The sequence below is a fragment of the Staurois parvus genome, unplaced genomic scaffold (genome assembly GCF_062004578.1).
Source record: "Staurois parvus isolate SC_StPar_1 unplaced genomic scaffold, SC_StPar_1.0 ptg000368l, whole genome shotgun sequence".
NCBI classification, from domain to species: domain Eukaryota; kingdom Metazoa; phylum Chordata; class Amphibia; order Anura; family Ranidae; genus Staurois; species Staurois parvus.
In genome coordinates this window covers 927,397-948,294 of record NW_028318164.1, presented here as the reverse complement: position 1 = coordinate 948,294, position 20,898 = coordinate 927,397, and the positions used below count along the sequence as shown (strand labels likewise).

General features: G+C 41.8%; 1 protein-coding gene across 1 annotated transcript in view; it reads left to right on the top strand.

Moving 5' to 3' along the window:
- Positions 1-20,898, top strand: part of LOC149456239 (gamma-aminobutyric acid receptor subunit beta-4-like) — a 203,387-nt gene that overhangs the window by 68,547 nt on the left and 113,942 nt on the right. Inside the window, exon 2 of the mRNA XM_089685295.1 lies at positions 8,852-8,940. Coding sequence (XP_089541421.1) covers positions 8,852-8,940 — 89 coding nt within the window. The remainder of the gene's footprint in view (positions 1-8,851; positions 8,941-20,898) is intronic.

Genomic DNA, 20,898 nt, shown 5'->3' with positions numbered 1-20,898 from the left:
GGATATGATCACCATGTATAATACATAAGGGGGATATGATCTCCATGTATAATACATAAGGGGGGGGTATGATCACCATGTATAATACATAAGGGGGATATGATCTCCATGTATATTACATAAGGGGGGATATGATCTCCATGTATAATACATAAGGGGGATATGATCTCCATGTATAATACATAAGGGGGGATATGATCTCCATGTATAATACATAAGGGGGGATATGATCTCCATGTATAATACATAAGGGGGGATATGATCTCCATGTATAATACATAAGGGGGATATGATCTCCATGTATATTACATAAGGGGGGATATGATCTCCATGTATAATACATAAGGGGGATATGATCTCCATGTATAATACATAAGGGGGGATATGATCTCCATGTATAATACATAAGGGGGGATATGATCTCCATGTATAATACATAAGGGGGGATATGATCTCCATGTATAATACATAAGGGGGATATGATCTCCATGTATAATACATAAGGGGGGATATGATCTCCATGTATAATACATAAGGGGGGATATTATCTCCATGTATAATACATAAGGGGGGATACGATCTCCATGTATAATACATAAGGGGGGATATGATCTCCATGTATAATACATAAGGGGGGATATGATCTCCATCTATAATACATAAGGGGGGATATGATCTCCATGTATAATACATAAGGGGGGATATGATCACTGTGTATAATATATAAGGGGGGGATATGATCTCCATGTATAATACATAAGGGGGGATATGATCTCCATGTATAATACATAAGGGGGATATGATCTCCATGTATAATACATAAGGGGGGATATGATCTCCATGTATAATACATAAGGGGGGGATATGATCTCCATGTATAATACATAAGGGGGGATATGATCTCCATGTATAATACATAAGGGGGGGATATGATCTCCATGTATAATACATAAGGGGGATATGATCTCCATGTATAATACATAAGGGGGGGATATGATCTCCATGTATAATACATAAGGGGGATATGATCACCATGTATAATACATAAGGGGGATATGATCTCCATGTATAATACATAAGGGGGGGATATGATCTCCATGTATAATACATAAGGGGGGATATGATCTCCATGTATAATACATAAGGGGGGATATGATCACCATGTATAATACATAAGGGGGATATGATCTCCATGTATAATACATAAGGGGGATATGATCTCCATGTATAATACATAAGGGCGGAAATGATCTCCATGTATAATACATAAGGGGGGATATGATCACCATGTATAATACATAAGGGGGGATATGATCACGTGTATAATACATAAGGGGGGGATATGATCTCCATGTATAATACATAAGGGGGGATATGATCTCCATGTATAATACATAAGGGGGGATATGATCTCCATGTATAATACATAAGGGGGGATATGATCACCGTGTATAATACATAAGGGGGGGATATGATCTCCATGTATAATACATAAGGGGGGATATGATCTCCATGTATAATACATAAGGGGGGATATGATCTCCATGTATAATACATAAGGGGGATATGATCTCCATGTATAATACATAAGGGGGATATGATCTCCATGTATAATACATAAGGGGGGGATATGATCTCCATGTATAATACATAAGGGGGGGATATGATCTCCATGTATAATACATAAGGGGGGGATATGATCTCCATGTATAATACATAAGGGGATATGATCACCATGTATAATACATAAGGGGGATATGATCACCATGTATAATACATAAGGGGGATATGATCTCCATGTATAATACATAAGGGGGGGATATGATCTCCATGTATAATACATAAGGGGGGATATGATCTCCATGTATAATACATAAGGGGGGGATATGATCGCCATGTATAATACATAAGGGGGATATGATTTCCATGTATAAAACATAAGGGGGGATATGATCTCCATGTATAATACATAAAGGGGGTATGATCTCCATGTATAATACATAAGGGGGGGATATGATCACCATGTATAATACATAAGGGGGGTATGATCTCCATGTATAATACATAAGGGGGGGATATGATCACCATGTATAATACATAAGGGGGGGATATGATCTCCATGTATAATACATAAGGGGGGATATGATCTCCATGTATAATACATAAGGGGGGATATGATCTCCATGTATAATACATAAGGGGGGATATGATCTCCATGTATAATACATAAGGGGGGATATGATCTCCATGTATAATACATAAGGGGGGATATGATCACCATGTATAATACATAAGGGGGATATGATCTCCATGTATAATACATAAGGGGGAATATGATCACCATGTATAATACATAGGGGGGGATATGATCTCCATGTATAATACATAAGGGGGGATATGATCACCATGTATAATACATAAGGGGGGATAAGATCTCCATGTATAATACATAAGGGGGGAATATGATCACCATGTATAATACATAAGGGGGGATATGATCACCATGTATAATACATAAGGGGGGGTATGATCTCCATGTATAATACATAAGGGGGGATATGATCTCCATGTATAATACATAAGGGGGGATATGATCTCCATGTATAATACATAAGGGGGGAATATGATCACCATGTATTATACATAAGGGGGCATATGATCACCATGTATAATACATAAGGGGGGATATGATCTCCATGTATAATACATAAGGGGGGATATGATCGCCATGTATAATACATAAGGGGGGATATGATCTCCATGTATAATATATAAGGGGATATGATCTCCATGTATAATACATAAGGGGGATATGATCTCCATGTATATTACATAAGGGGGGATATGATCTCCATGTATAAATACATAAGGGGGGTATGATCACCATGTATAATACATAAGGGGGGATATGATCTCCATGTATAATACATAAGGGGGGATATGATCTCCATGTATAATACATAAGGGGGGATATGATCTCCATGTATAATACATAAGGGGGATATGATCTCCATGTATAATACATAAGGGGGGATATGATCTCCATGTATAATACATAAAAGGGGATATGATCTCCATGTATAATACATAAGGGGGGGGGGGTATGATCTCCATGTATAATACATAAGGGGGGATATGATCACCGTGTATAATACATAAGGGGGGGATATGATCTCCATGTATAATACATAAGGGGGGATATGATCTCCATGTATAATACATAAGGGGGGATATTATCTCCATGTATAATACATAAGGGGGGATATGATCTCCATGTATAATACATAAGGGGGGATATGATATCCATGTATAATACATAAGGGGGGTATGATCACCATGTATAATACATAAGGGGGGATATGATCTCCATGTATAATACATAAGGGGGATATGATCTCCATGTATAATACATAAGGGGGATATGATCGCCATGTATAAATACATAAGGGGGGATATGATCCCCATGTATAAATACATAAGGGGGGATATGATCTCCATGTATAATACATAAGGGGGGAATATGATCACCATGTATAATACATAAGGGGGGATATGATCACCATGTATAATACATAAGGGGGGATATGATCTCCATGTATAATACATAAGGAGGGATATGATCTCCATGTATAATACATAAGGGGGGATATGATCGCCATGTATAATACATAAGGGGGGATATGATCTCCATGTATAATACATAAGGGGGATATGATCTCCATGTATAATACATAATGGGGATATGATCTCCATGTATATTACATAAGGGGGGATATGATCTCCATGTATAATTACATAAGGGGGGTATGATCACCATGTATAATACATAAGGGGGGGTATGATCTCCATGTATAATACATAAGGGGGGATATGATCTCCATGTATAATACATAAGGGGGGATATGATCTCCATGTATAATACATAAGGGGGATATGATCTCCATGTATAATACATAAGGGGGGATATGATCTCCATGTATAATACATAAGGGGGGATATGATCTCCATGTATAATACATAAGGGGGGATATGATCTCCATGTATAATACATAAGGGGGGGGGTATGATCTCCAGGTATAATACATAAGGGGGGATATGATCACCGTGTATAATACATAAGGGGGGGATATGATCTCCATGTATAATACATAAGGGGGGATATGATCTCCATGTATAATACATAAGGGGGATATTATCTCCATGTATAATACATAAGGGGGGATATGATCTCCATGTATAATACATAAGGGGGGATATGATCTCCATGTATAATACATAAGGGGGATATGATCTCCATGTATAATACATAAGGGGGGATATGATCTCCATGCATAATACATAAGGGGGGATATGATGATCTCCATGTATAATACATAAGGGGGGATATGATCACCATGTATAATACATAAGGGGGATATGATCACCATGTATAATACATAAGTGGGATATGATCTCCATGTATAATACATAAGGGGGGATATGATCTCCATGTATAATACATAAGGGGGGGATATGATCACCATGTATAATACATAAGGGGGATATGATCTCCATGTATAATACATAAGGGGGATATGATCCCCATGTATAATACATAAGGGGGGAAATGATCTCCATGTATTATACATAAGGAGGGATATGATCTCCATGTATAATACATAAGGGGGGGATATGATCACCATGTATAATACATAAGGGGGGATATGATCTCCATGTATAATACATAAGGAGGGATATGATCTCCATGTATAATACATAAGGGGGGATATGATCACCATGTATAATACATAAGGGGGGATATGATCTCCATGTATAATACATAAGGGGGAATATGATCACCATGTATAATACATAAGGGGGGATATGATCTCCATGTATAATACATAAGGGGGGATATGATCACCATGTATAATACATAAGGGGGGATAAGATCTCCATGTATAATACATAAGGGGGGATATGATCTCCATGTATAATACATAAGGGGGGATATGATATCCATGTATAATACATAAGGGGGGGATATGATCACCATGTATAATACATAAGGGGGATATGATCTCAATGTATAATACATAAGGGGGAATATGATCACCATGTATAATACATAAGGGGGGATATGATCTCCATGTATAATACATAAGGGGGGATATGATCTCCATGTATAATAGATAAGGGGGATATGATCTCCATGTATAATACATAAGGGGGATATGATCGCCATGTATAATACATAAGGGGGGATATGATCTCCATGTATAAATACATAAGGGGGGTATGATCTCCATGTATAATACATAAGGGGGGATATGATCTCCATGTATAATACATAAGGGGGGGGATATGATCTCCATGTATAATACATAAGGGGGGATATGATCACCATGTATAATACATAAGGGGGGATATGATCTCCATGTATAATACATAAAGGGGATATGATCTCCATGTATAATACATAAGGGGGGGGATATGATCTCCATGTATAATACATAAGGGGGGATATGATCTCCATGTATAATACATAAGGGGGGGATATGATCTCCATGTATAATACATAAGGGGGGATATGATCTCCATGTATAATACATAAGGGGGGGATATGATCTCCATGTATAATACATAAGGGGGGATATGATCTCCATGTATAATACATAGGGGGGATATGATCTCCATGTATAATACATAAGAGGGATATGATCTCCATGTATAATACATAAGGGGGGGATATGATCACCATGTATAATACATAAGGGGGGATATGATCTCCATGTATAATACATAAGGGGGGGATATGATCTCCATGTATAATACATAAGGGGGGGATATGATCTCCATGTAAAATACATAAGGGGGGATATGATCTCCATGTATAATACATAAGGGGGGGATATGATCTCCATGTATAATACATAAGGGGGGATATGATCTCCATGTATAATACATAAGGGGGGGATATCATCTCCATGTATAATACATCAGTGGTTCATATAGTGAACTCGGTGTAGTTATTCACCCTGAGGTCATCACAGAGGACAAGGGGGCGCTCTTTACGTCTGGAGGAAAATAATTTTATTCTCCAAACACGGAAAGGGTTCTTCACAGTGAGAGCTGTGAGAATGTGGAATAGACTCCCTCGGGAGTTGGTTGTGGCCAGCTCAGTGGATTGCTGTAGGAAAGTCCTGGATTCTTTCTCGGATACACAGAATATAACTGGATATAACATTTATAGGTAAAGTTGATCCACGGAATATCCGATTGCCTCTCGGGGGATCAGGAAGGAATTTTTTTCCCTGCAGGAGCAAATTGGATTATGCTTTGCTGGGTTTTTTTTGCCTTCCTCTGGATCAACTGTGGGTATAGGAATATAATTTTTTTTTTTTTCTAATGGTTGAACCGGATGGACTTTTGTCTTTTCAGCCAGACTAACTATCTAACATCAGTCCCTAACCCTCAAGGGGCGTACAATCTAAGGCTGGCCATACATTATACAATTTTCTGTCCACTTTTTGCCCCATTTCCTTTAAGCCCAGTACACACGATGAAAATATCGGACGAACGATCGCTCTATTTTTTTCACCTGCTAGTCTCACATCGAAAGTGAAAAGGTTACTAAAGATACGAAAATTCTCCTATTAAAGAAAAGAATTTGGAAAGTGATGTCACGTATTGTATTTTCGGACAACTACTACACTGATTACGCTTTTCCCTTCGGATATTGTCACACGAATTGTCCTGATCGGCTCACAAAAGCTGTGTACTAACGATCCGATTATTGGACAATCGGTCCTCGTATAAACCTTTTCTTACGATTTCTTGTAGTGTGTATGGGGCATAAGATTTACCTTCAACCGTGTAGTGCAACGGCCGGCCTAATTGGATACAATTGAAAGCGTTGTTTCGGTTTGACCTGATATTATATAGTTTTTGGTAAATCTAAAGCAAAATTCTCAAATTGTATAATGTATGGCCAGCCTAAGGTCCCTAACTCACATTCACACATACACATACATGGGCCAATTTAGGCAGAAGCCAATTCACCTACCAGCATGTCTTTGGAGGGTGGGAGGAAACTGGAGTACCTGGAGAAAACCCACACAGGCACAGGGAGAACATGCAAACTCCAGGCAGGTGGTGCTGTGGTTGGGAGTGTGAACCCATGACCCCAGTACTGCCAGGTGGAAGTGCTAACCATTTAGCCATTGTGCTGCCCACGTATATGCAATGTGGTGTGCTGTAGCGCATTGGGCTCTACCCATGGGCGGACTGACAACTCATGGGACCCCCGGGCAATAGGGGATCATGGGGCCCCCGTGTCCTTGCCCACACCCAAAAAATCTCATGTGGCCCCCTACTGACCCCGGCCCTCGGGCAGTGCCCGAGTGCTCAAATGATCAGTCCGCCCCTGGGCTCTACTGTACAATGGTTCTAACCATTTAGCCATTGTGCTGCCCAAGTATATGCAACGTGGTGTGCTGTAGTGCATTGGCCTCTACTGCTCAATGGTTCTAACCACTTGGCCATTGTGCTGCCCACGTATATGCAACGTGGTGTGCTGTATTGCATTGGCCTCTACTGTACAATGGTTCTAACCACTTGGCCATTGTGCTGCCCAAGTATATGCAACGTGGTGTGCTGTATTGCATTGGCCTCTACTGTACAATGGTTCTAACCACTTGGCCATTGTGCTGCCCACGTATATGCAACGTAGTGTGCTGTATTGCATTGGCCTCTACTGTACAATGGTTCTAACCACTTGGCCATTGTGCTGCCCACGTATATGCAACGTGGTGTGCTGTATTGCATTGGCCTCTACTGTACAATGGTTCTAACCACTTGGCCATTGTGCTGCCCAAGTATATGCAACGTGGTGTGCTGTATTGCATTGGCCTCTACTGTACAATGGTTCTAACCACTTGGCCATTGTGCTGCCCACGTATATGCAACGTAGTGTGCTGTATTGCATTGGCCTCTACTGTACAATGGTTCTAACCACTTGGCCATTGTGCTGCCCACGTATATGCAATGTGGTGTGCTGTAGTGCATTGGGCTCTACTGTTCAATGGTTCTAACCATTTAGCCATTGTGCTGCCCACGTATATGCAATGTGGTGTGCTGTAGTGCATTGGGCTCTACTCTACAATGGTTCTAACCATTTAGCCATTGTGCTGCCCACGTATATGCAATGTGGTGTGCTGTAGTGCATTGGCCTCTATTGTTCAATGGTTCTAACCACTTGGCCATTGTGCTGCCCACGTATATGCAATGTGGTGTGCTGTAGTGCATTGGGCTCTACAGTTCAATGGTTCCAACCATTTAGCCATTGTGCTGCCCAAGTATATGCAATGTAGTGTACTGTAGTGCATTGGGCTCTACTGTTCAATGGTTCTAACCATTTAGCCATTGTGCTGCACAAGTATATGCAATGTGGTGTACTGGGCTCTACTGTTCAATGGTTCTAACCACTTGGCCATTGTGCTGCCCACGTATATGCAATGTGGTGTGCTGTAGCACATTGGGCTCTACTGTTCAGTGGTTCTAACCACTTAGCGATTGTGCTGCCCCGGATCCCAAGTCATCTTGGCTTTAACTTGTGCTATAGTCGGAATCCCCGGGAAATTTGAGACAATACTTTTTACAAAAAAGAAAAAATGTTAAAGATAAATACGGTAAATTTGCTGTAAGATCAATTCTGCCACGTTTTTTTGATGTTTGATGTTTTTGAGTTTTTTTGTTTTAATTTGGAAGCTTCTGTGAAATTGTTTCATTTTGGTTGCAGATAGGTCACATGGTACTCACCTTATTGTATGTACTTGTATCTCTCATATTTATTTTTATTCTCACTTTGCAGCTCACCTGCTGGGAACATCTCAGTTGTGAAGAAAACAGTGGACAAGTTGCTGAAGGGCTATGACATCCGCTTGCGGCCAGACTTTGGAGGTCAGTAACTGGTTGGAGTTTGCATTTTCCAAAAAGATAGTTGACATCGGTCAAGGATCCAATGAAATGAGTGATGTGTGATGAAGGCACCACGTCCCTTGTTAGTAGAACTCATGAATCATTGTATTGATGGGACTTGATAGGCAGTACGGGGGCGGGGTCACCCAGCTACCAGAACTGCCCCCCCCCCCTTCCACACTGGTAATACGTGTACCACCCTGCATCCATTCTTTGCCCCCTTGATCCATTGCACCCGCGGCAGCTTCCCCTCTCGCCCACCCCTTGTCCCAGACCTGTGCCCAGAGGTGCCAAAAGCAACACTAAATAAATGTAACCACTTACTACTGCTCATGTGATCAGTGATTGGCCAATCAGTGATCACATGATTGGGACCTCACACAGACGTCCCGTACAGCGATCGGTGTTCCCAGGGAGCGCTCACAGCCTGAAAATGTGGGCGCCATTTATGAAGAGCAACCCGCTCCTGCACTGCTCCCATCTGGCCGTTTATGTACATGGGTCGGACAGGAGCAGTGCAGGAGCGGGTTGCTGTTCATAAACAGCGCCCGCATTTTCAGGCTGTGCGCACAACCTGGGAGCGCGCGGAACCGCGATCTGGTGCCCACAGTGTCCTCCGGACACAGCGGAACACCGATCACTGTACAGGACCTCTGTGTAAGGTCCCGATCTTGTGATCACTGATTGGCCAATCAGTGATCACATGAATAGTAGTGGGCAAGATATCACTTGTGACATCATTGCTTACTACTTGTGAAATCTGTGAATGATCACAGAGATCACATGGTACAGGGCTATTCACAACAGTCTTGTACCATGTGACAAGCTGTGACTAATTACAGCTCACACAGTATTTCTCAATGGCTGTAAGAATGCAGCCAGAGAGAAGGAGAAATGATTGCTTTTACAGCCTTTATGGGTGTAAAAGCAATCGGTGTAAAAAAAAAAAAAATCTTCATCACCCCCCACAAGTAGTACAGTGTCACTATGATGACACTGTATTACCAGGGTGATGGTATGTTAAAAAAAAGAAAAAAACATAAATAATAATATATTATTGGCCGTATATAATTTTGGCCTTATTCAATATATTTAAGAAAAAAAAAAATAAAATATATATACTGTATGTTGAAATGCGTTTTTATTACAAAATATATGAAAAATATTTTTAAAAATACATTTTCAAATATAGTGTATGTCTTTAAAAATACATTTAATCTACATTTTTGGAAAATGTAAAATATGTAAAAATATATGTTAAAATGACTTTTTTATATGTGAAAAGAAATCTGAAGAATATATTTAAAAAATATATATTTTTAAAAATATTTTTCATATATTTTGTAACGTATAAAAAAATGCATTTCAACATACAGTATATATTTATGCTAAAAATGTAAATTTAAATATATTTTCAAAAGGCATATATTTAAAAATATATATTTTTTAAATATAGTCTTCAGATTTCTTTTAACATATAATAAAGTCACTTTAACATATATTTTTATTTGTAAATGCATTCCAAAAATGTAGATTAAATGTATTTTAAAAAATATTTTTCATATATTTTGTAATATATTAAAAAAGCATTTCAACATACAGTGTATATATATATATTGAAATATATTGAATACGGCCAAAATTGTAGTATTTCAAATCTATGTCAATATATTTGGGAAGAATATTTTTAAAATATATTTTTCTTCCATGTGGGCTAGTACTGTTGCCCAATGTGGTTCCCCTGTAAATGTCACGTACCTGTATGAGGAGCTCCAGGAAGATGAAGGCGTCCTTTTGCACAATTCCTGTCCAAGATCCTCTAAAGGGTGAGACGGGGACTGCTAGGGCAATGGAAGGGTGCTACGTAGTAATGGAAGGGTGCTATGTAGTAATGGAAGGGTGCTATGTAGTAATGGAAGGGTGCTATGTAGTAATGGAAGGGTGCTATGTAGTAATGGAAGGGTGCTACGTAGTAATGGAAGGGTGCTTTGTAGTAATGGAAGGGTGCTACGTAGTAATGGAAGGGTGCTACGTTTTAATGGAAGGGTGCTATGTAGTAATGAAAGGGTGCTACGTTGTAATGGAAGGGTGCTATGTAGTAATGGAAGGGTGCTTTGTAGTAATGGAAGGGTGCTACGTAGTAATGGAAGGGTGCTACATTTTAATGGAAGGGTGCTATGTTGTAATGGAAGGGTGCTACGTAGTAATGCAAGGGTGCTACGTTTTAATGGAAGGGTGCTATGTAGTAATGAAAGGGTGCTACGTTGTAATGGAAGGGTGCTATGTAGTAATGGAAGGGTGCTTTGTAGTAATGGAAGGGTGCTACGTAGTAATGGAAAGGTGCTTTGTAGTAATGGAAGGGTGCTACGTAGTAATGGAAGGGTGCTACGTAGTAATGGAAGGGTGCTACGTTGTAATGGAAGGTTGTTACATAGTGATGGAAGGGTGCTATGGTGTAATGGAAGGGTGCTATGTTGTAATGGAAGGGTGCTACGTAGTAATGGAAGGGTGCTACGTAGTAATGGAAGGGTGCTACGTAGTAATGGAAGGGTGCTACGTAGTAATGGAAGGGTGCTACATTTTAATGGAAGGGTGCTACGTAGTAATGGAAGGGTGCTACATTTTAATGGAAGGGTGCTATGTTGTAATGGAAGGGTGCTACGTAGTAATGGAAGGGTGCTACGTTTTAATGGAAGGGTGCTTCGTAGTAATGGAAGGGTGCTATGTAGTAATGAAAGGGTGCTACGTTGTAATGGAAGGGTGCTATGTTGTAATGGAAGGGTGCTACGTTGTAATGGAAGGGTGCTATGTAGTAATGGAAGGGTGCTACGTAGTAATGGAAAGGTGCTATGTAGTAATGGAAGGGTTCTATGTAGTAATGGAAGGGTGCTACGTTGTAATGGAAGGGTGCTATGTAGTAATGGAAGGGTGCTACGTAGTAATGGAAGGGTGCTATGTAGTAATGGAAGGGTGCTACGTAGTAATGGAAGGGTGCTACGTAGTAATGGAAGGGTGCTACGTAGTAATGGAACGGTGCTATGTAGTAATGGAAGGGTGCTATGTAGTAATGGAAGGGTGCTTCGTAGTAATGGAAGGGTGCTATGTTGTAATGAAAGGGTGCTATGTAGTAATGGAAGGGTGCTATGTAGTAATGGAAGGGTGCTATGTTGTAATGGAAGGGTGCTATGTAGTAATGGAAGGGTGCTACGTATTAATGGAAGGGTGCTACGTAGTAATGGAAGGGTGCTACGTAGTAATGGAAGGGTGCTACGTAGTAATGGAAGGGTGCTACGTAGTAATGGAAGGGTGCTACGTATTAATGGAAGGGTGCTACGTAGTAATGGAAGGGTGCTACATAGTAATGGAAGGGTGCTATGTAGTAATGGAAGGGTGCTATGTAGTAATGGAAGGGTGCTACATAGTAATGGAAGGGTGCTATGTAGTAATGGAAGGGTGCTATGTAGTAATGGAAGGGTGCTACGTATTAATGGAAGGGTGCTACGTAGTAATGGAAGGGTGCTACGTAGTAATGGAAGGGTGCTACGTAGTAATGGAAGGGTGCTACGTAGTAATGGAAGGGTGCTACGTAGTAATGGAAGGGTGCTATGTAGTAATGGAAGGGTGCTACGCAGTAATGGAAGGGTGCTACGTTGTAATGGAAGGGTGCTATGTTGTAATGGAAGGGTGCTATGTTGTAATGGAAGGGTGCTATGTTGTAATGGAAGGGTGCTACGTAGTAATGGAAGGGTGCTACGTAGTAATGGAAGGGTGCTACATTGTAATGGAAGGGTGCTACATTGTAATGGAAGGGTGCTTCTTAGTAATGCAGCGGCTGCTGTGAATTAGCCCTTGAAGTTTCTGAACTGCCCGCTGTAATCCTGGAACCACCTGCCCCGTGTAGCAGCCTTGTGGAGCCTCGGACGACCATAAGACAATGAATGGGTTCCTTTGCCCTGCAGTGCTGTAACCGACACTGAAAGACATTTCCAGGAGCACAGAGGGCAATACCAGCAATGCAGTAATAGTAATAATAGTAATTGTTACTTCACTGAGCATCATTCTAGGAGGTGCCGGGGCTGCGCCTGTCCCCAGATCCACAGCATTACAACATATACAGATACATTCTGATTGTCATTATGTGCCAGCTGTGTGATCACAGTATAATCTGTTCATAGAAAGCACATGCTGCTCCCAGCCACACCCCTGTTGGTTCTGTTTTCTGATGATTGAATTTCTATAGAAGTCCCGATCCAAGGTCCAATTTAGATCCATCAATTGTGTTCTAGTGCAGTGGTCTTCAAACTGAGGCCCACGGGATGGATGTGGCACTTTGCTTGTCTTTATCCAGCCCTTGGGGCACTGTTCCTCCCTCTGACACCAAGGATGGGCCATTGTTCCTCCCTCTGACACCAAGGATGGGCCATTGTTCCTCCCACTGATACCAATGATGGGGCACTATTCCTCCCACTGACACCAATGATGGGGCACTATTCCTCCCACTGACACCAATGATGGGGCACTATTCCTCCCACTGACACCAATGATGGGGCACTATTCCTCCCACTGACACCAATGATGGGGCACTATTCTTCCCTCTGACACCAATGATGGGGAACTATTCCTCCCACTGACACCAATGATGGGGCACTATTCTTCTCACTGATACCAATGATGGGGCACTATTCCTCCCACTGACACCAATGATGGGGCACTATTCCCCCCACTGATACCAATGATGGGGCACTATTCCTCCCACTGATACCAATGATGGGGCACTATTCCTCCCACTGATACCAATGATGGGGCACTATTCCTTCTATTGACTCCAATAATGGGGCACCAAGTGCATCCACTGACAGCAACAATGTAGCATTATTTATCCCACCGACATCAAGGATGAGACATTATTCATTCCACTAACTCTAGCAGGCCAGGGGTGGACTGACAACTCATGGGGCCCCGGGCAATAGGGGATCATGGGGCCCCTGTGTCCTTGCCCAAACTCAAAAAAGCCTATGAAAAAGGTACCAGGGACATCTCATATCTTACCCCTACTGACCCCGGGCTCTCGAGCAGTGCCCGAGTTTCCAAATGGTCTGTCCGCCCCTGAATGGGACACTATTCATTCAACTGACAGCAATGATGGGGCACTATGTCTTCCATTGACAGCAAGCATGGGGCAATATTACTTCCACTGACTCCAATGATGGGGCACTATGTCTTCCACTGACAGCAACAATGGGGCACTATTCATCCCACTGACACCAACAATGGGGCATTATTCCTTCCGCTGACTCCAGCAATGGGACACTATTCCTTCCACTGGAAATTCTATTCCAAAAAGTTGGTCATTATTAGAGAGTTGGCCTCCTATTTACAGCTATGCTACTCCACTCATCTGGGAAGGCTTTCCAGGAGTTTTCTGTGGGGCCCATTCAATCCAAAAAGCTTGATGTTGGATGAGAAGACCTGGCTCACAATTGGTGTTCCAATTTTTATGAAAGGTTTTGAGTAGAGTTAAGGTCAGTGGTTTAGTAGGGTGTAGTCTATTCAAGGTCCTCCAAACTAAACTCATCGACCCATGCCTTTTATAGAGCTGGACTTGTGGGGTACAGTCATGCTGGAACACAAAAGGGCCTTCTGCCAAATTGTTCCCACAAGGCTGAACAATTGTCTTACATGTCTTTGTAGGCTGTAGCATTAGCAGTAACCTTCACTTGAAACATCCGAAATCAACCATTTGGAGGTATCGGTAAGGTGATGCTCCTCTGTGAAGGTTCTCATTTATTCAGGTCATGGCATATAATATGGTAGTTAGTCAAGGAAGACATCAGTAGGGTTGAGGCCAGGGATGTAGTAGTGTGTAGTCCACTCAAGTTCCTCCATAACAAATCATCAAACCATGTCTTTATGGAGCTGAATTTATAAGGCACAATCATGCTGGAACAGAAAAAGGCCTTGCGCCAAATTGCTACCAGATGGTTGGACAACTGTCTTCAATAACTTTGTAGGCTATAGCATTAGCAGTCCCCTTCACTTGAAGCACCTGAACTCAGTCATTTGGAGGTATGGGCAGGTGAAGGTTTTTGTGAAGGTTCTCATTTATCCAGATCACAATATCTATAGAGGTAGTCAAAGAAGATGTCAGATGGGTTGAGGTCAGGGATTTAGTAGGGTGTACTCCACTCGAGGTCCTCCAAACTAAACTCATCGACCCATGCCTTTTTTAGAGCTGGACTTGTGGGGTACAGTCATGCTGGAACACAAAAGGGCCTTCCGCCAAATTGTTCCCACAAGGCTGAACAATTGTCTTACATGTCTTTGTAGGCTGTAGCATTAGCAGTAACCTTAACTTGAAACATCTGAACTCAACCATTTGGAGGTATCGGCAGGTGATACTCCTTTGTGAAGGTTCTCATTTATCCAGATCATAATATCTATAGAGGTAGTCAAAGAAGATGTCAGATGGGTTGAGGTCAGGGATTTAGTAGGGTGTACTCCACTCGAGGTCCTCCAAACTAAACTCATCGACCCATGCCTTTTTTAGAGCTGGACTTGTGGGGTACAGTCATGCTGGAACACAAAAGGGCCTTCCGCCAAATTGTTCCCACAAGGCTGAACAATTGTCTTACATGTCTTTGTAGGCTGTAGCATTAGAAGTAACCTTCACTTGAAACATCCGAACTCAACCATTTGGAGGTATCGGCAGGTGATGCTCCTTTGTGAAGGTTCTCACTTATCCAGGTCATGGCATATATATTACGGAAGTTAGTCAAGGAAGACATCAGTAGGGTTGAGGCCAGGGATGTAGTGGTGTGTAGTCCACTCAAGTTCCTCCATAACAAATCATCAAATCATGTCCTTATGGAGCTGAATTTACCCTGGGTTACAGTCATGCTGGAACAGAAAAAGGCCTTCCACCAAATTGCTCCCAGATGGTTGGACAACTGTCTTCAATAACTTTGTAGGCTATAGCATTAGCAGTCCCCTTCACTTGAAGCACCTGAACTCAGGTTTTTGTGAAGGTTCTCATTTATCCAGATCACAATATCTATAGAGGTAGTCAAAGAAGATGTCAGATGGGTTGAGATCAGGGATGTAGTAGGGTGTACTCCACTCGAGTTCCTCCAAACCAAGCTCACCAAACCATGTCTTTATGGAGCTAGATTTGTACGGCACAGTCATACTAGCACAGAAAATGGCCTTACTCCAAATTGCTCCAACATTAACAGTACCTGAATCATTTGGAGGTATGGACAGGTGAAAGTTCTCTTTGAAGGTTCTCATATCCAGGGGATGGCATACTATCTAATGGTAGTTATTCAAGGGAGATGTCTTCAAAATGACTAATTCAGTTAAATGTGACTAACTACTCTTAAATAGGCAGAAAGTCGTGTAAAAGTGGGCATAACGTTTCTATCAACTTGCATACGTTGCTAAATTTCACATGCGAGTGAAATTTACCGTGCTCGGGTCGACCAGTGTTGACATAGAGGGTGCACTGTGCATGTGTAGTAGTAGCTGGGGGTGGTGCATGCTCCATTATGCATCTGTGTTTTTTTTGTTGGCTGAGAGTGGGTATGTTGGAGCAGGGGCAGACTGACAACTCATGGGGCCCCCCGGGCAATAGGGGATCATGGGGCCCGTGTCCTTGCCCAAACTCAAAAAAGCCTATGAAAAAGGTACCAGGGGCATCTCATGGGGCCCCCTAATGATCCCGGGCCCTTGGGCAGTGCCCGAGTTTCCAAATGGTCAGTCCGCCCCTGTGTTGGAGTATGGTGTGTAAGCTGTAGCTCTTAGCGCACACAGAAAGCCCGATAGAAGGTAGTCCATGGTTCACTTGTTGTCCACCACCGATCTGGAGCATGCAAGTGGGGTGCATGCAAGCAAAGCACCCCCCTCCCCCCTTGGTTAAGGGTGCTGCGCCCAGGGGGGGTGCTCCTTCTGTCCTTCCCTTGTCCTTCTCCCACCCCTGTTGAAGAGTAACGAATCTAAAAGTATAATAATTATCTTGTCAAGTCTAGTTAAAACAAATTTGTGCATAAAAATTGAGTCTTCCAGAGAAGAACATATATGTTCCGTCCTCGCAACGTGTTACCTTGAGACCCCTGTGCAGCTAGCTTGACATGCAGCTAAACCCTCCTTGAATGAGACCATGGAACTTTTTTTAAAAGATGGGGTGGGGGAAAAGTGATGGAAAAAGAAAAAAAAAAATAGTCACACAAAAAAACATTGAACCCTATGTTGGAGGCATCACACTATACTTAATGGGGAACATATCTCCTCACCCCTCATTTCTGTATAGCTGGGTTGTTCCCCAAAAGCATACACACAAACCTGGTGATCCAGTGATGTTCTCCATGGAGACTCTGCCTCTTTGCCACACCTCATCCCTTGATGACATATTTTTCTGACACCTCCAGGAGGGCTATTTGTCCCTACCATGTGCAGAACGCTGTGTCATTAGGGGTCCATCTGTAAAAACCATGAATGGACATCCAGCACCCCTGATGACACAGAGCATGCACAGTAGAGTACCTTGCAGCCTCCTGGGACTCATGACACAGGTATCTAAGGAGGCTTCGAGCACAGTAGATGCCATTCTGGTCTAGGCCATAAATAAAAAACGTGCTGGAAGGGGTTCCCAAACAAAAGGATACCCCCCCAAAAAAAAAAAAAATTCACTTTGTTAACCACTTCCAGTCCAGACACTTTTACCCCCTTCCAGTCCAGGCCAATTTCTAGCTTTCAGCGCTATCACACTTTGAATGACAATTGCGCGGTCATGCAACACTGCACCCATATGAATTTTTAAGCATTTTTTCGAGACAGATAAAACTTTATTTTGGTGGCGTTTTGTTCACCACTGGGATTTGTATTTTATTTTTGCTATGTAAATGAAACAGTCCCAACATCTTGAAAAAAAAAGTGTTTTTCTTAAAAAATTTTGCAAATAAATAATCTTTCTTCATAAATCTTGGCCAAAATGTATTCAGTGAATTTTTTAGTAAAAAGAAAATAACCCAAATTAGTTTATAACCAAAAATTATAATTTTTCAAAACATGTTTTTGTTATTTATGTTTTTTTTTTAAAACGTACTGTCACCCTAGCAGTACAATGTCACCATGGTGGCACTGTACTACTTGTGGGGGGTGATGAAGATTTTTTTTTTTCTTTTTTTACACTGATTGCTTTTACAGCCTTTATGGGTGTAAAAGCAATCATTTCTCCTCCTCCTCTGGCTGCATTCTTGCAGCTATTGAGAAATACTGTGAGAGCTGTGATTGGTCACAGCTTGTCACATGGTACAAGGCTGTTGTGAATGGCCCTGTACCATGTGATCTCTGTGATCATTCACAGATTTCATACGTAGTAAGCAATGATGCCAGGAAGTCACATCTTGTTTACTACTGTTCATGTGATCACTGATTGGCCAATCAGTGATCACATGAATTTGGACCTCACACAGAGGTCCCGTACAGCGGTCGGTGTTTGCCGTGCCGTGCGCTCCCAGGGAGTGCGCACAGGCTGTGAATGCGGGTGCCATTTATAAACGGCAACCCGCTCCTGCACTGCTCTCCCCAGCAACATTAGACCACCTCAGCAACAATTGATCTCCCCAGCAACAGTAGACTACCTCAGCAACAACAGACTCCTGCCAGAAAAAAACAGACTCCCCCTAGCAATAATAGATGCCTCAGGAACAATAGATCTCCCCAGCAACATTAGACAGCCTCAGCAACAACAGACTCTTGCCAGAAAAAAACAAACTCCCCCTAGCAATAATAGATCCCTCAGCAACAATAGATCTCCCCAGCAACATCAGACAGACTCAGCAACAATTGATCTCCCCAGCAACATTAGACAGCCTCAGCAACAATTGATCTCCCCAGCAACATTAGACTACCTCAGCAACAACAGACTCTTGCCAGAAAAAAAACAGACTCCCCCTAGCAATAATAGATCCCTCCGTAACAACAACTACCAGCAGCCAGTAGACCCCTCCCTCAACAGTAGGTCTATCCAAGCAACATAAGCCCCCCCAGAAACAAAAGATCCCCCAACAACAGACCCTCTTCCAACAATACGGGCCCCCCTCCAGAGACAATGGGTCCCCTCCACAGCCAGCATCAATAGACCGTCCAGCACACTCCAACAACTCTTACCATTGCAAACATTCAGTGCTAAAAGTGAGGTGCCAGAACTACGTTCCTCGACGGTCCTGCTGAAAAAAGCCCTGGGTTTAGGTACAATATAAAGTGAGCTAAAGCCTGCACACCTGGGACTTAGAGCAACCAATCAATGCAAGTACCCTAGTCACATGACCATTTATATTTCCCAGACTAGGGTTTCTTACTATCACCACAAGCTTTACCAAAATGGCCAAGACCTTTACTTGAATGGACTTTAGTGGACACTTTGGCATGGACGGTGTTGGGAAGGATTTGGGCTTCTTTCAAGTTTTTATTGCTTTCTGAGTCCTGATTAGAGAGAATGTCCCCTTCCATTTGTCCTGGTGACCCCTTTCCATTAGATAGTGAGGGAAAATTCAACATTTTAGAGTTATTTCCAGAATAAGAGGTGAGGGAAAACCTTCCAATGGGGAAACCTGTTCAGAGGACCGCTGTCCAAGACTAGAATTCCCCCTTGAGAGACTTCCTCTAACTTCCTGTTGTGAACTGTGCTGAATCAGCTTCACTAGAATGCAGAGGTGACATTGGTGTTTTAATAAACCTCTGATGACTCTTTTTAAAAGAACCGGTCACCTGCACTATGTCAACACTACATTGCCAAAAATACTGGGCCATCCCTCCATATCATGGGATTCGTATATTATATGTTAAAAGAAATTTGAAGAATATATTTAAAAAATATATATTTTTTAAAATATTTTTCATATATTTTGTAACATATAAAAAAGTCATTTTAACATATATTTTGATATTTTTAGAAATATTTTTCATATATTTTGTAATAAAAACATGTTTCAACATACAGTTTATATATACAGTCAGGTCCATAAATATTGGGACATGGACACAATTCTAACATTTTTGGCTCTATACACCACCACAATGGATTTGAAATGAAACGAACAAGATGTGCTTTAACTGCAGACTGTCAGCTTTAATTTGAGGGTATTTACATCCAAATCAGGTGAACGGTGTAGGAATTACAACAGTTTGCATATGTGCCTCCCACTTGTTAAGGAACCAAAAGTAATGGGACAACTGGCTTCTCAGCTATTCCATGGCCAGGTGTGTGTTAATCCCTCATTATCCCAATTACAATGAGCAGATAAAAGGTCCAGAGATCATTTCAAGTGTGCTATTTGCATTTGGAATCTGTTGCTGTCAACTCTCAAGATGAGATCCAAAGAGCTGTCACTATCAGTGAAGCCATCATTAGGCTGAAAAAACAAAACAAACCCATCAGAGAGATAGCAAAAACATTAGGTGTGGCCAAAACAACTGTTTGGAACATTCTTGGAACATATTCTAGGTGTATGTGTGTCAAAGTCACCAATCAAGAGAAGACTTCACCAGAGTGAATACAGAGGGTTCGCCACAAGATGGAAACCATTGGTGAGCCTCAAAAACAGGAAGGCCAGATTAGAGTTTGCCAAACGACATCTAAAAAAGCCTTCACAGTTCTGGAACAACATCCTATGGACAGATGAGACCGAGATCAACTTGTACCAGAGTGATGGGAAGAGAAGAGGATGGAGAAGGAAAGGAACTGCTCATGATCCTAAGCATACCACCTCGTCAGTGAAGCATGGTGGTGGTAGTGTCATGGCGTGGGCATGTATGGCTGCCAGTGGAACTGGTTCTCTTGTATTTATTGATGATGTGACTGCTGACAGAAGCAGCCGGATGAATTCTGAAGTGTTTCGGGAATATTATCTGCTCATATTCAGCCAAATGCTTCAGAACTCA